Raw genomic sequence first — 15,581 nt, 5'->3', positions numbered from 1 at the left:
TTCAAAGTGTATGTTTAGTTCATTTTTCTTATTTTCTCGCTAAATTGTATTATCCTGGATCCTATAATTAAGGACTTGAGCATAATTAGCGAAGACTTATTATTCTTTTGGTTTTTTATGTATTCTTTGTTGTATATATCTAATAACTAATAATGCTTTCTGTACAAGTTAATCTTGGTGATTTAATTTGAAAATTAATAAATAAATAAAGCAAATAACTAGAAAACAGTGTAAATCACCAATTTCCTTTTTGAAATGAAACACTGGAATATGTTAAGACATTTCAAATGTTACCAAAAAACATTTCTTAAAATATTTTTGTGGTAACTAATTAATTCTAAAATAGCTTTGGCTATACAAATAATTTTAAAATGTAGCAATGTAGCATATACAGTGTATTGATAATGAGCATATCTGAATTTTTTTAAAGTTATTAACTTTTGTATTATTTTATATTTATGTATTCTTTCTAGCTCAAGGATACAAAGTCTGCTGATCAGAAAACTACATTGCTTCATTTTCTGGCTGAACTGTGTGAAAAACGATTCCCAGACCTTATGAACTTCATTGAAGAGTTGCAGTATATAGACAAAGCTAGTAAAGGTTTGAATTTACTGTACAAAATTTTGTCTAGTTATATTTAAGGCTTCGCTAATGGTTTGCTGTTGCCATTGTTGTAGAAATACTTGCAAGAAAAGAATTTTCTTCAGTTTTTTGGAATTGTGAATGAAGTGATAATTTTACATCTTTTGTTTACATAGAAATATATTAGTTAAAGGCCAAATGGCCCATCCAGTCTGCCCATCCTCAGCATCCACCATTTCCTCCTCTTCCTAAGAGATCCCACGTGTCTGTCCCACATTTTCTTGAATTCAGACAGTATTTGTCTCTACCACATGTACTGGGAGACTATTCCATGCATCTATCAACCTTTCTGTAAGAAACTATTTCCTTAGATTACTCCTCAGCCTATCATCTCTTAACTTCATTTTATGCTCTCTCATTCCAGAGCCTCCTTTCAAATGAAAGAGACTTGCTTTATATGCATTTATGCCACATAGGTATTTAAACACGTCTATCATATCTTCCCTCTCCCGCTGTTCCTCCAAAGTATACATATTGAGATCTTTAAGTATGTCCCCATACACCTCATGACAAAGACCACTGACTATTTTAGTAGCCTTCCTCTGCACCAACTCCATCCTTTTTATATCTTTTTGAAGGTGCGGCTTCCAGAATTGTACACAATATTATAAATGAGGTCTCACCAAAGTCTTATACAGGGGCATCAATACCTCCTTTTTCCTACTGGCTATACTTCTCCCTATGCACCCTAGCATCCTTCTAGCTTTTGCCGTCATCTTTTGGCCACCTTAAGATCATCACATACAAGCACATCCAAGTCCTGCTCTTCTGTCGTGCACATAAGTTCTTCACCCCCTAAACTGTACTGTTCCCCAAATGCACGAGCTTGTATTTCTTAGCATTAAATTTTAGCTGCCAAATTTCAGACCATTCTACTTTAGTACTGAGGCAGTGTTGACTACATTATTAGACCATTTAAATAGCCTACTGAGCAGGGGTAACAGTGTGCTGGTGCTTCAATTCGACCTAAGTAGTGCCTTTGATTTGGTAGATCATGCCAAATTATTGGCTTGTTTAGATGCTTTTGGCTACAGGGTAATGTTCTGTGGTTTAAAGGGTTTTTGGAATCCAGACAATATCGGGTTAAGTTTAATAATCAGTTTTCCTCTAACTGGAAAAATCCAAGTGGTGTACCCCAGGGTTCCCCACTTTCACCCACATTATTTGAGTTTCAAGTTTATTAAAATTTTTGATTAAACACAAATCAGAACTTCTAAGCGTTTTACAAATTGTATTAAAAAGGGGAAGACAAAACAGATGAATATTCAGTTAACAAAACTTGACCAATACAAAGAAAGCAATAGGAAATAAGGGGGGAACTACAAAATTAAAAGTAAAGAGTACATAGAAGGTAAACCACAAAAGGGAGGGGAAACAATCAAGATTGTTGAGCAACTCTGACAATATTCAAGATCTTATTAAGAGTCAAATGCATCGTGGAAAAGGTAAGTCTTTAAATTTCCCTTAAATTTGTCTAGATTTTTTTCCGCCCTGATATGACAAGGTAGAGAATTCCATATCGTGGGGGGCTATAATAGCGAATGAAGTAGCTCGACGTGTGCTAATGATTTTCAATAATGGTATTTGGAGTAGATACTTAAAGGCGGATCTTAAGATTCGAGTAGGTTCGAGAGGAATAAGAAGTTTATGGATAAAGGCCGGTTCTTTAGTATTTTGAGAATTAAGAGAGAATAGCTATTTTTATAAATAATCCAATAAGGAATTGGCAGCCAATGAGCAGATTTTAGTAGAGGGGTGGCATGATCAATTTTTATTTTTTTTTTTAAATAATTCTTTATTCATTTTCAAATTAAACAACAAGTGCTCCTCTGCACAAAAAGGGTTGCAGAACAGAGGCTGCGAATTACAGGCCAGTGAGTCTCACATCAATAGTGTGTAAACTCATGGAAACTTTACTTAAAGGTAAATTGGACACGATATTGGATGAGGGAAATCTGAGGGATCCCTGTCAACATGGATTCACTAGGGGCAGGTCATGCCAATCCAATCTTATCAGCTTCTTTGACTGGGTGACAGGAAAGTTAGACTCGGAAGAGTCTCTGGACATAGTGTACTTGGATTTCAGTAAAGCTTTTGACAGTGTCCCGCACCGTAGACTATTAAACAAGATGAAATCGATGGGGTTAGGTGAGAAACTAACTGCATGGGTCAATGATTGGCTGAGTGGAAGACTCCAGAGGGTGGTGGTCAACGGCACCCTCTCTGAGACATCGGAGGTGACTAGCGGAGTGCCGCAAGGATCAGTCCTGGGACCATCCCTTTTCAACATATTCATAAGGGACTTGACCCGGGGGCTTCAGGGTAAAGTAGCACTGTTCGCCGACGCCACCAAACTGTGTAATATAGTAAGTGAAAGCAGTCTCAAGGATAGTATGACGCAGGATCTGATCATGTTGGAAAACTGGTCCTCAACATGGCAGCTGGGCTTCAACGCTAAGAAGTGTAAGGTCATGCATCTCGGCAGCAGAAATCCATGCAGAACATACACCTTGAATGGAGAAGCACTAGCTAGGACTTCAGAAGAACGGGACTTGGGAGTAATCATCAGTGCAGACATGAAGGCTGCCAAACAAGTAGAGAAGGCCTCATCCAAGGCAAGGCAAATGATGGGATGTATCAAGAGAAGCTTCGTCAGCCGCAAACCTGAAGTCATAATGCCACTTTACAGAACCATGGTGAGACCTCATCTGGAATACTGTGTGCAATTCTGGAGGCCACATTACCGTAAAGATGTGCTTCGAGCCGAGTCGGTCCAGCGGATGGCCACTAGAATGGTCTCCGGACTCAAGGGTCTCTCATACGAAGAAAGACTGGGCAAATTGCAGCTCTATACTCTAGAGGAGCGCAGGGAAAGGGGTGACATGATTGAGACATTTAAATACGTCACAGGTCGTGTCGAGGTGGAAAACGACATATTTGTTCCCAAGGGACCCTCGGTCACAAGGGGGCACCCGCTTAAACTCAGAGGAGGGAAATTTAGTGGTGACACCAGGAAGTACTTCTTCACAGAAAGGGTGGTGGATCACTGGAACAAACTTCCGGTGCAGGTGATCAAGGCCACCAGCGTGCTCGATTTTAAGAATAAATGGGACATCCACGTGGGATCCCTACGAGGGTCGAGCTAAGGAACTAAGTCATCAGCACTCAGACTTAATGGGGTGGGTCAGTAGAGTGGGCAGACTTGATGGGCTGTAGCCATTTTCTGCCGTCATCTTTCTATGTTTCTATGTTTCTAAGAGTTTATTACAAACAAATTATTCCAGAATAGCACTTTGATATCTGCCACATAGACTTCTAGTAAAATCAGTAACCCCCTCTACCACCCACCCTTCATCATATTTTCAATAAAAATATACACATATTATATATCATAGTATAACATAATAAGTAACATTTTTTTTCTATTTGTAATGATTTTTATGGCAGTGTTTTGTATCAATTGTAAGCGGTCGATGTCTTTTTGACAAATACCCTTATACAGTGCATCTTTCCTCCCTGGGTTACAGTTTGAGTAACCTAGGTATAGAACTGTTCAGCTATGCTGATGATATCACAATTTGTCATACCTTGTGCCACAGTATTATCTCATATCTCTCATAAAATTGAGTCTGTGTTGAAATTGATGAACTCTTGGATGCAGGATTTCAAACTCAAGCTTAACCCTGATAAGACAAAGTTCTTTGTTGTGCCACCAGATAAGATTATGCAACTAAAGGCACTAATTAGATAAGTTTGAATGAAGAACACTCCAATATCCAAAATAATCAAATGTAAGACTTTATCTCACAATCATGCCGTGCTTCATTCTCTAGATTTTGACTAATCTTACTGGTTCTCAGCGGGCCACCACGCACTCAAACTACTCTCATTATGCTGGGCTTTATGCTCCCACTCGTCATCGGATCCAGTGCAATAAATATTTTGATTGTTTTTGATAGTTATAATTTAACTCATTTAAATAAATATGTACTAAAAGTTCTTAGCTGTGCAAAAGACGCTACTCAACGGGGGTAGAATCACCAACATGTTTCGCCCGTGTAGTTCTAAGGGCTTTCTCAAGGTTCCCACTCCCTCTTTACACCATTCACTCCGACCATTGCAGAGGGAGTAAATTTTACCATGTCTCCCCGCTCCTGGCCAAGCTCCACTGGCTTCCGATAATCGCCAGGGTCGACTATAAATGCGCCTGTTTAATTTTCAAAATCCTATATGGTATCCTCCCTCCCTTTATCCCTCTTTCTTGGAATTCCTCAAACCCTAATACCACCAGATCCTACCACAAATTAAAACTATCCTTCCCCTCCCTAAAAGGCATTTCCCACACAGGAAAGCTAGGGACCTCCCTCCACTTCAAAATCACTGAGCTCTGGAACAACCTTACCTCCCCTCTTCGGAACTTGACCTCTCTCCAAGTTTTCCGCAAACATCTGAAAACCTGGCTTTTCTCAAAAAATGCAAGTCTCCCTCCAACTTAGGAATCAAGGAAGCTCTTATATCTTGGCATCCCAAGTCCTCTAAATTTTCTTCACACTTCTACCACTAACCCTCTGTTGTAGTTCCTTCCTATTTCTCCTACTGTAAACTGCGTCGAGCTCTACAAACATGGAGATGATGCGGTATACAAACCTAAGGATTAGATTAGATTAGATTATGTGGTCTTTTTTTTCAGGCTATGAATGAAAGTGAGCCATTCTGTTTTGCGTACTCCACTGGGGTTCACCAGGGTTTTGGCTCTTTTACATCTGAGGCTTTTTCTCTACTTTAGGACTGGTTGTGTGATAGCAGCAATTGGTTCTGGATTGATTGGATTTGACTGATCTAGTGGGATTCCTGCAATCCTCATTTCCATGAATGTCTCCATTTAGAACAACCTGATATAACTAAGGATTCCTATTAGTGAAAATGTTGCATCCTTCTTGTCATTGGAGAAATTAAATTTTCTCAACAAATGTTTTCATGACACAGGATGAATATTCTCATTGCTCTACTCAACACCCCTTGGAATTGAATTCTATCAACTATTGAATCAGATTGAGTTGGTTCCATGTGATAGTGGTAGCTTGGAAGGTATGTGCATGTGTGGCAAGTCACTTCCAAATGCTTCCATTAAGGACTTTGGGGATTGTTTACTGTACAATGCTCCTTTAAGTTACATTGTCCATTGTGAAAATGGTCATCCTGCTGTCCTTAGGCAATTGTTATGGTGTAATTTTGCTTTGTGGCATTTGTTGTAAGCTTACAAGTGTTTCATATTTCTTTTTTTTTTTTTACTTCAACATATTTTATTGAAAATTTTTGAATATAGCAAATGTACCACAAACCAGTGGTAAATATAACAGAAAGAGAGCATGTGATAAAAACAGTAGTATTATAACAAATTAATAGAGGCTCATTATTTTCAAAATCTTCTCTATTTTAGTCTCCACAGAAAACTTAGAAAAAAATTTGAAGCAAATAGAAAAGCAGCTCCAGCAACTTGAAAAAGATCTTGCAACCTTTTCTCCTCCAGAGGATCTGCGTGACTATTTTGTAACAAAGATGTCAATATCCTTTTGACAGTTACATGGTTTTTATACAGGATAAGCCAGATGAAGTTAAAATTTATTTAATAGTTTAGGTAGAATTGCAAAACATGAACACAACACTTAACTTTTATAAGCTTTCATAATCTGAAGTGGTGATTTGTTTGTAGCATGGAAAAAGTGAATTTTTAATATTGTTTCATAAGAAGGGTTTACTTTTAAAATGTGAAATATCTCATTGAATGCAAGATCCTTATTACTGGTATTTTTTAAAACTTAAAAATAGTCACATTATTGTAAAGTAATGATAAGTATTAGATTTGGGGGGTGGGTTATTTAATACAGAATACACAGAATTCCTTTCATATGCAAGGCTGTGCAGTTGTACAGATCTGGAACTAGAAGTGTCACTAGGAAAGAAATATAGATAATGTTGATGGGATTTACATAGGCTGGAAGCAATAAACTGTAGCAGACTCAGCCACCTAGGAAGTAAAGCAAGGAAGCTGTAATATCAGCCCACATGGTCAGAATGAGGAAGCAAGAGATTCATTCAACAAGCTGGTACCTTAGAAGGCAAGCTGGTGCAGGATGAGAGAAATAATAAACTGGGGATTTTGCTGGGGATTGAGGAATAAAAATGGAGTTAGAGATTAGACCCTGTGGGGGGTAGAGACTGGGCCATTAAACTTGGAAGGAGGGAGAAAAGGGTAGGTCTAATCTTGGGTGTAGAGAGAGAAAAATCTAGAGCTTTTGAAGGGTATGGGGGGAGAGAGAGAGAGAAACCTAGAAAAATAAAGGTAGATAGGCCATATGGCCTATCGAGTTTGCACAACCATGACATTTACTCTCCCTTTCACTCCCTTAGAGATTCTATGTACTTGTCCCAAGATTTCTTGAATTCAGATACTAACCGCCTCAAGGAAGGCCAAAGAAACCTTCACTCAGTTCCTATCTCCAGCTGAGATCTGTTTCTCCAGATTCTTCTTCAGTCCACACTCCACAAACTAATTCTTCGGGCCAGGAAATTGTGATACAAACCCAGGTTCAGATGGAAAAACCCAGGTCTTAGATTTCTTTTTAACCATTCAGAATACAGTGGTACCTCGGTTTGTGAGTAACCTGGTTTGCGAGTGTTTTGCAAGACGAGCAAAACACTCAGCAAACTTTTGACTCGCAAACCGAGCACTGCCCCGATCAATGAGCACTTACAGTCCAGGAAGCACCGCTTCGGGGGATTCCTCTTCCGTCTTCCAGCCAGCTTTCTACATCGGGTGCCTTCCGCAGGTTGGAGGACCTCTGTCTGGGCCTACACGGCCGCGTGCTGTCCCGCCTGCGCATTGCGTGTGACGCGCACAGCGTCAATCGGCGTTGTGCGTGTCATGCGTGGCGTGCGGGTGGGGCGGCGCTTGGCTGCGTGGTCTCGGGTGGGGGCTCTCCAGCATGCGAGGGGCATCTGATGTGGAGGGCTGGCCGGCGGATGGAGGAGGCATTCCTCTGAAGGCACTGCGAGGTTCTCCAGTGGCTGGCATCCCCCCTCCCCCGAAGCGACACTGTGGGATTCTCCGGCGGCTGGCATCCCCCCCTGAAGCGGCATTGTGGGGTTCTCCGGCGGCTGGCATCCTCCCCCCCCCCCGAAGCAGCACTGTGGGGTTCTTCTTCAGATGACCGACGGAGGAGATGCCGCTGCAGCACCCGGCACCCAACAGGTATAGACCCCGGATTCTAGAACAAATCATCTGAGTTTCCATTATCCCCAATGGGGAAATTTGTTTTGATAAACGAGCATTTTGGATTACGAGCATGCTCCTGGAATGGATTATGCTCGTAATCCAAGGTACCACTGTACAGTATTTGGAAATAAGCAATGGCATTCTGGAGAACAGAACTCAGGCTGTCATCTTTGTCCACCCCCCACCCCCCATATTCCTATAATTTTTACTTCCTATGATCATGTAACTCTGCAGATACAGATTCAATTAAACAATATACCAATCCCTTTGGTTACCACTACTAAGATTCTTTGGGTAATATTAATACTAAGTTATCTTATCAATCACAGGTGGTTAAACAATCCTTTTTTAAATTATGTCTTTATAGATCGGTTTGTTCTTTGCTCTTCACAGAGGCTCTGAATATATTAGTGCATTCATTAGTGATCCAGCAACTTGATTATTGTAATGCTTTCTATGCCGTTGCATGTCAAAAAGATATTAGAAGACTTCAGACTCTACAAAATATAGCTATTTGGTTAATATATAATATCCGTAAATTTGATCATATTACCCCATTTTTGAAAGCAAACCATTAGCTACCTATTAACCATCATATTACCTATAAAATACTCTTACTGACTTTTAAAGTATTAATGATAGGCCAGCCTCCCTATCTTGTACGTTTCTTGAATCCATATACACCTTTGAGAGCTCTCGGGTCAGAAAATCAAAATTGTCTTATAATTCTATCACATCAAGAAATCGTTCATGAATGTATTAGAGCTGTTATTTTTTCTGTAAATAGTTCACAACTTTGGAATTCTATACCTTTAGCTCTTCATTTATTGAGATCTATCAATAAGTTCAAAGCTGATTCAAAAACATTTCTTTTTTTGATGCTTATTAAAGTAAATATAGATATCTGCACTGGAGGACTTTCTGCTAGATACAATTTTTTTTAACCTAATGTATTTACTTCCTTCCCCCTCTATTCTTTAATAATTGTAGTTCTCCATTTAAACCTAACTTTTACGTCATTTGTGATTTTATGTTACCATTTTTAGTATGACTTTGATTTTAGATTGTAAGCCGCCCAGAAGACTTTCCCCCTTGATGTAAGAATGTAAGATTTGAATAAATGTGGACACCTAACTAGCCAGCCTGCTTTTCTATTTTTTTGGAGCTCAGGGGCCATCCCCTGTATAGCTGCTTGCATCTATGATTTATCAGGAGCTTGAATGCAGGCTGTTTAGCTCCTTGCCTTGGTTGAGATTAATAGTGGGCTGGCTGCGTGGTCATCTTCCCCCTTCACGGTGTGAGGTTTTATGGGGGTTGAGGCTCAGTTCGAAGACCAAATTTATTCTGTGAACCAGAGTTCTTCTCCATTTGTTCCAACTACACTCCTAAGCTGAAGCAACAAGTCACATGGCACAGTGAGTAAGGCTATTATAGCCTATGGGGAAATTGGAGGGGGGATCTCCAAAAATGAAATTTTAAGATTTCTGCAACCAGAGCAAAGGCTCCCCCAACCCAAACCTCTAAAACCCCTTTCCCTGTATTTTTCTACTTCAGATGAGTCCTCACGGGCTGTTTTTGACACAATTTTGCTGGTGGTGGCCATCTTGGATTTTAAATTATCTTTTTTCTTTAAGCTTCCATCTGCTTAAAAACCCTTCAATTTTACATAAAATCAATTGGGATGAACCCCTCAGGCCTTCTACCTCTATAATACCAGCTTTGTGTTGGATGGACAGCCAAGGAGTATCCATGTCTCATATGTGGCAGAACGCACAGGAAGGTGTGGGAGCCTTGAACTCAGCCTCCCCTGAGTCCCCCAGGAGGTGAACTCCAATTGCAATAGACCATTTCTAGAACTCTCTGAAGATGCATTGGCTAAGTACAGACATGTAGTTGCTGCAGAGCCCAGGAGAGCCTGCAGGAGGTCCCTGGTGGGGTCCTCAAGACCCCAGTACAAGACTTCACCCCAAATTTTGTGAGCCTTTTGTGGAATACCTGTTTGAACTGCTGAAGATCCTCTGTGTCTGTGTTAAGTGCGACAGAGGCAGTAGTGCAGGGGATCTCCCCTCAGTGTTTGCCCCAACCAGATAAGGACACATAGCTGGACCAGGATGTTCAGTCTGACATAGGCTGGGAGGATGCACATTCCGATTCCATGCCATTATTGTCCTAGGATGCAGTTTCTATGGCAGAGTATGGTTCTCTGCACGAGAACAGCAGTCCAGAAGTGGTAGTGGCCCTGGACTTAGGGAGAAGACCCCATGGTGTGCTAGCTGTTTAAAGCCTCTGCGTTCTCAGACATTATTTCTACCTCACTGCACAAATTGAAGCTGGAAGTTCCTCCAGCCCCCTCTTCGCAGTGCTCAATTATGAGTGGCTCAATTACTTTGACCGCATGCTTTCCCTCGCATCTGGACATCACAAAGCTGGTTATGGACCACTGGGAATCGCCAGTGGGGTTTCTGCGAGTGGCTAAGACTATATCCAAGCCTTACCCTATGGCTCTGGATTTTCAGCAGCTGTTCAGCCGAAGGTGGATTCGCTGGTTGTGCAGGTCACCTAGCGAACCTCCTTGCCTAGTGAAGGAGGTGTGATGTTATAAGATACTCAGGATCATAAAGTGGACATGGCCCTTAAGGGACAATTTGAAGTTTTAGGGATTAAGGCAGCAGCCGTGGCTTATTTTGTAACATGTGCTTGCCATATCCAGCTGTCTTGAGTTCCAGCCTCAGAGGAAGCCTAAGACCCCAAATGCTATCTGAGGTGAATTATATAGCATACACTCTGTATGATATCATCAGAGTTATGAGTAAGGTGTCAGCCTATTCTGTCTCCGCCCAGAGGATGATCTGGATCAGACAGTGGACAGGAGATTTAGCCTCTAAAGTTACACTAAGACTTCCCTTTCAGGGGCAGATGCTATTTAGCAAGGGTCTAGATGACCTGATAGCCAGTGTCAAGGACCATCGGCTTAAGGCCTTTCCGGACAGCAGACCCCAGACGCCTCAGGATGTGGGAATTTTCAAGGCTGTTGAAGATTCTGTCCATATACAGAAGGCCAAACAATGTAGAGGTCCTTTCAGGGGTCATGACAGAGGTTTAGTAGGGGCAGGAGACAGCAAGCCTCTGGATCTCGCCTCTCTCCAGCCTCCAATAAACCACAATGATGCCAGGACAAGGCTGTCGGCCTATTGGTCGGTCTGTTCTCAGACTGGCGCAGACCGTTGGGTACTAGAAATTATTCTGTGCCTCCCTTCAGGACCATTTTGTAGATTCTCTTGTTGGCCAGCTGGAGAGAGCCTTTCGAGTCCATTCAACTGTGTAAAGGCTACTGGATCTTTGTGCCATACAGCCAGTCCCAGACGATGAATCATGCTTGAGCAGATACTCCATATAGTTTATAGTGTCAAAGAAAGGCTCTGATGACTGGAGGCCAATTCTGGACCTTAAGTCGGTCAATGCTGCACTAAAATTGCCACATTTCCACATAGAGACCATATGATCATTCATAGCAGCAGAAGCACCAGGGGGAACTTCTTGCCTCCCTTGATTTGAAGGAAGCCCATCTCCACATTCCTATTTTTGTGGCCCATAGGAGGTACTTGCGGTTTCATGTGCTGGAGCAGCATTTCCATATCTCTGTGCTCCCCTTCAGCCTAGCAATGGCACCTCACACCTTTACCAAGGTGATGGTGGTGGTAGCAGTGCACCTCCGCAAGGCAGGATTTCAAACGAATTCATATTTGGACAATTGGCTAATGAGAGCCCCATTCAGGGAAGAAGGAGAACAGGCAATTTTGAGAGTGGTCCAACTCCTCCAGATTCTGAGATAGATCATCAACTTCAAGAAAATTCAGCTGGAGCTGACCAAGTGCCTGGAGTTCCTGGGAGTTAGCCTTTTGCCAGGTTTTTCTTCCAGAGCCATGCAGACTGAAGCGCCAGAAACAGATTTCGGACCTGCTATAGAGTCCGACTCCCAAGGCGTGGCATTATCTATAGGTCCTGTGGTCGATGGTGGCAGCTATAGAGGTGGTCCTTTGGGTGAGAGCGCACATGAAACCTCTCCAAAACTAGCCTATCTTGCTGATTTCCTCAGATGGACTCGCTTCAACAGCCACTTCCATGATTACCGGAAGCGAGGAACAACCTGTAGTAGTGGCTGCAGACAGCATCACTCTTGAGGGGCATGCCTCTCCTCATTTCCTTCTGGGAGATACTAATGACCAAGGTCGATCTTTAAGGTTGGGAAGGTCATTGCATCGGACACTCAGTTCAGTGTCATTGATCACTGACTCAGGACAAGTGGTTCTTAAATCGGCTAGAACTCAGAGCCATTTGGCTAGTGCTGCAGGTACTGGAGAATTCTCTGGAAGGCAAGGCAATCAGTGTCTTCTTAGACAGTGTGACAGTAGTGGCCTATGTCAACAGGCAAGGAGTTAGCAGAAGCACCCCATTATGCCTAGAAGCTCAACTTTTGAGGTCAGAAGCTCATTTGCAGGCTTGCATAGTGGGAGTAGGTCAACTTTCTCAGTCAGCAGACTCTTGACCCAGGAGAATGGTCACTTTCCCTCCAGGCATTCAATCCATTGTTCATGGTGGGGGCGTCCAAAGATGGTTCTGATGGCCTCATCAGAAAACACAAAGGCGGCTCATTTTTACAGACAAAGATACGAGCCTGGAAATGCAAGATTGGATGTGTTGGTCTTACCATAGTCAGAGAAAGGGTTCTTTTACATGTAGCCCCCGTGACCCATGCTAGGACGAGTCATTCACAGGATTGCAAGCCATCTGGTGTTAATAGTCCTAGTGGCACCTGATTGGCCCCGCAGACTCTGGTATGTGGACCTGTCTGTGTCCCTGCCCCTTTCTTACTTTCTTTCTTTCTCTCTGTCTTTCTTTCTGCCTCCCTGCCCCCCTTTCTTACTTCCTTTCTCTCTGCTGTCTTTCTGTCTCCCTATCCCCCTTTCTTTCTGCCTCCCTACCTCTCTTTTCTGTCTCCCTGTTCTTACTTTCTGTCTTTCTGTCTCCCCAAGCCACTGCCGGGGCTATCTGGGAACAGGCCCCCAAGCCACCGCAGACGCCGCCATTGCCAAGTTCTTCATTTTCCGACACTGCAACAGACCAGCAGCCTTTTCCCTAACATCAATTCTGACGTTGGAGAGGAAGTTTTGGGCCAGCCAGGCAGAGATTGGCTGGCCCAGAACATCCTCTCAGATGTCCAATCATAATTATTTTAACAATCATAATTATTTTAACAAAGTTTTGTATTATTCACCGTTATCATTTACGGCTATTGTAAACACAATGGCCCAATAGATGAGACAAATGATAGGTAGAAGGTGTACTGTAACATAGAAACAGACGGCAGATAAGGGCCATGGCCCATCTAGTCTGCCTATCTCAATGACCCACCCTCTACCTTTCTCTGTGAATATATCCCACGTGTCTATCCCATTTGACCTTAAAATCAGGCACGCTGCTGGCCTCAATAACCTCTAGTGGAAGACTATTCCAGCGATCAACCACCCTTTCAGTGAAAAAGAACATGGGACATACGATGGCAACAAGACACACTTTCACAAGACAAAAAAACCAAATAATGTCATTTAAAGAATGTAGGCAGTGCTGCTTTAGTTCCAGGGAGAAAATTCAGACTGAATTGGAGGAAAAGCCTCAGACAAAAGCCCTCCCATCACCACAATGGTGGATAGAGGTGGTAGGGTGGTAACCTCACTGGCAAAAACCTCCGTGAAACTCCCAATATAAAGAACTATAAGCAGGGCTGTCTATGCTGGATAGAAGAAAAAACTTTCCACTTATCTCAATTGATCGGTGGTGTACCGATCAATTGAGATAAGTGGAAAGTTTTTTCTTCTATCCAGCATAGACAGCCCTGCTTATAGTTCTTTATATTGGGAGTTTCACGGAGGTTTTTGCCAGTGAGGTTACCACCTTACCACCTCTATCCACCATTGTGGTGGTGGGAGGGCTTTTGTCTGAGGCTTTTCCTCCAATTCAGTCTGAATTTTCTCCCTGGAACTAAAGCAGCACTGCCTACATTCTTTACATGACATTATTTGGGTTTTTTGTCTTGTGAAAGTGTGTCTTATTACATTATTGATTTTTCACAGATCCGAGTAATTTGTGACATACGATGGCAACAACATTTTTTGGAATGTCCCGTCATCCGGGACACACGTTAGGAAAAGGTTAAGACTTGACTCTTGAGTGGGCTGCCTGATGAGTAAAGGTTACTCGGATGTAGTCGCCGAGTTACAAGCCCTGTCTTATAGGGAGCCGTTCTTTAATATTACGGAAGCAGGGCTTTCCTTAGGCACGGTTCCCTCCTTACCGAAAGTAGTCTTGGCCTTCCACGTCAATCGGGAAGTCTGTTTGCACACTTTTCACACTAAGGGGGTCTAAGAAAAAGGATAAAGTGTTACATCTATTGGATGTCAAAATTATCAATGAGTTTCGCATATCGGATCACCATTTTGTTCTGACCTTTCATGCTAAGAAAGGGAGATTGGCGTCTAAGGCCTCAATTTTCCAGATGGATTAAAATGGCCATTACCTCTGTGTATGTAGTAGTAGACAATGACACAAGGACAAATTTTTCCCCATCCCCATGAAAACTCATTTTCCCGTCCATTCCCCATAAGTTCTTTTCTTGTCCATGCCCCGTTCCTGCAAGCTCTGTCCTCATTTGTACAAGCTTCAAACACTTTAAAATCATAAGTGTTTGAGGCTTGTGTGGTTAAGCTGGGCACCCTATAGATCAAGTTTTCAAGTTTAATAAGGTTTTTGATTGATCGCTTAATCATATTTCTAAGCGATGAACATAATAATAAAATTACAATAGTTAGGGAACAATACAATACTTAACAATAATTAAGTCCTACAGGACTATTAACAGACTTAACATAGTAACATAGTAGATGACGGCAGATAAAGACCCGAATGGTCCATCCAGTCTGCCCAACCTGATTCAATTTAAAAATTTTTTTTTTTTTTTTTTTTTTCTTCTTAGCTATTTCTGGGCGAGAATCCAAAGCTTTACCCGGTACTGTGCTTGGGTTCCAACTGCCGAAATCTCTGTTAAGACTTACTCCAGCCCATCTACACCCTCCCAGCCATTGAAGCCCTCCCCTGCCCATCCTCCTCCAAACGGCCATACACAGACACAGACCGTACAAGTCTGCCCAGTAACTGGCCTAGTTCAATCTTTAATATTATTTTCTGATTCTAAATCTTCTGTGTTCATCCCACGCTTCTTTGAACTCAGTCACAGTTTTACTCTCCACCACCTCTACCGGGAGCGCATTCCAGGCATCCACCACCCTCTCCGTAAAGTAGAATTTCCTAACATTGCCCCTGAATCTACCACCCCTCAACCTCAAATTATGTCCTCTGGTTTTACCATTTTCCTTTCTCTGGAAAAGATTTTGTTCTACGTTAATACCCTTTAAGTATTTGAACGTCTGAATCATATCTCCCCTGTCTCTCCTTTCCTCTAGGGTATACATATTCAGGGCTTCCAGTCTCTCCTCATATGTCTTCTGGTGCAAGCCTCCTATCATTTTCGTCGCCCTCCTCTGGACCGCCTCAAGTCTTCTTACGTCTTTCGCCAGATACGGTCTCCAAAACTGAACACAATACT

The 15,581-nt window shown here is 42.2% G+C and overlaps 1 protein-coding gene across 5 annotated transcripts in view; it reads left to right on the top strand.

Annotated features, from left to right (window-relative positions):
• DIAPH3 (diaphanous related formin 3) overlaps positions 1–15,581 on the top strand; it is a 394,284-nt gene that overhangs the window by 202,605 nt on the left and 176,098 nt on the right. For all 5 annotated transcript variants that reach the window (XM_033949909.1, XM_033949907.1, XM_033949908.1 and 2 more), the window contains 2 exons: positions 474–603; positions 6,086–6,210. In XM_033949909.1, the coding sequence (XP_033805800.1) occupies positions 474–603; positions 6,086–6,210 (255 nt within the window). The remainder of the gene's footprint in view (positions 1–473; positions 604–6,085; positions 6,211–15,581) is intronic.

Source organism: Geotrypetes seraphini, chromosome 6 (assembly GCF_902459505.1).
Source record: "Geotrypetes seraphini chromosome 6, aGeoSer1.1, whole genome shotgun sequence".
Classification (NCBI taxonomy): Eukaryota; Metazoa; Chordata; class Amphibia; order Gymnophiona; family Dermophiidae; genus Geotrypetes; species Geotrypetes seraphini.
Note: the sequence above shows the minus strand (reverse complement) of the source record. Positions and strands in the feature narration are given on the sequence as shown.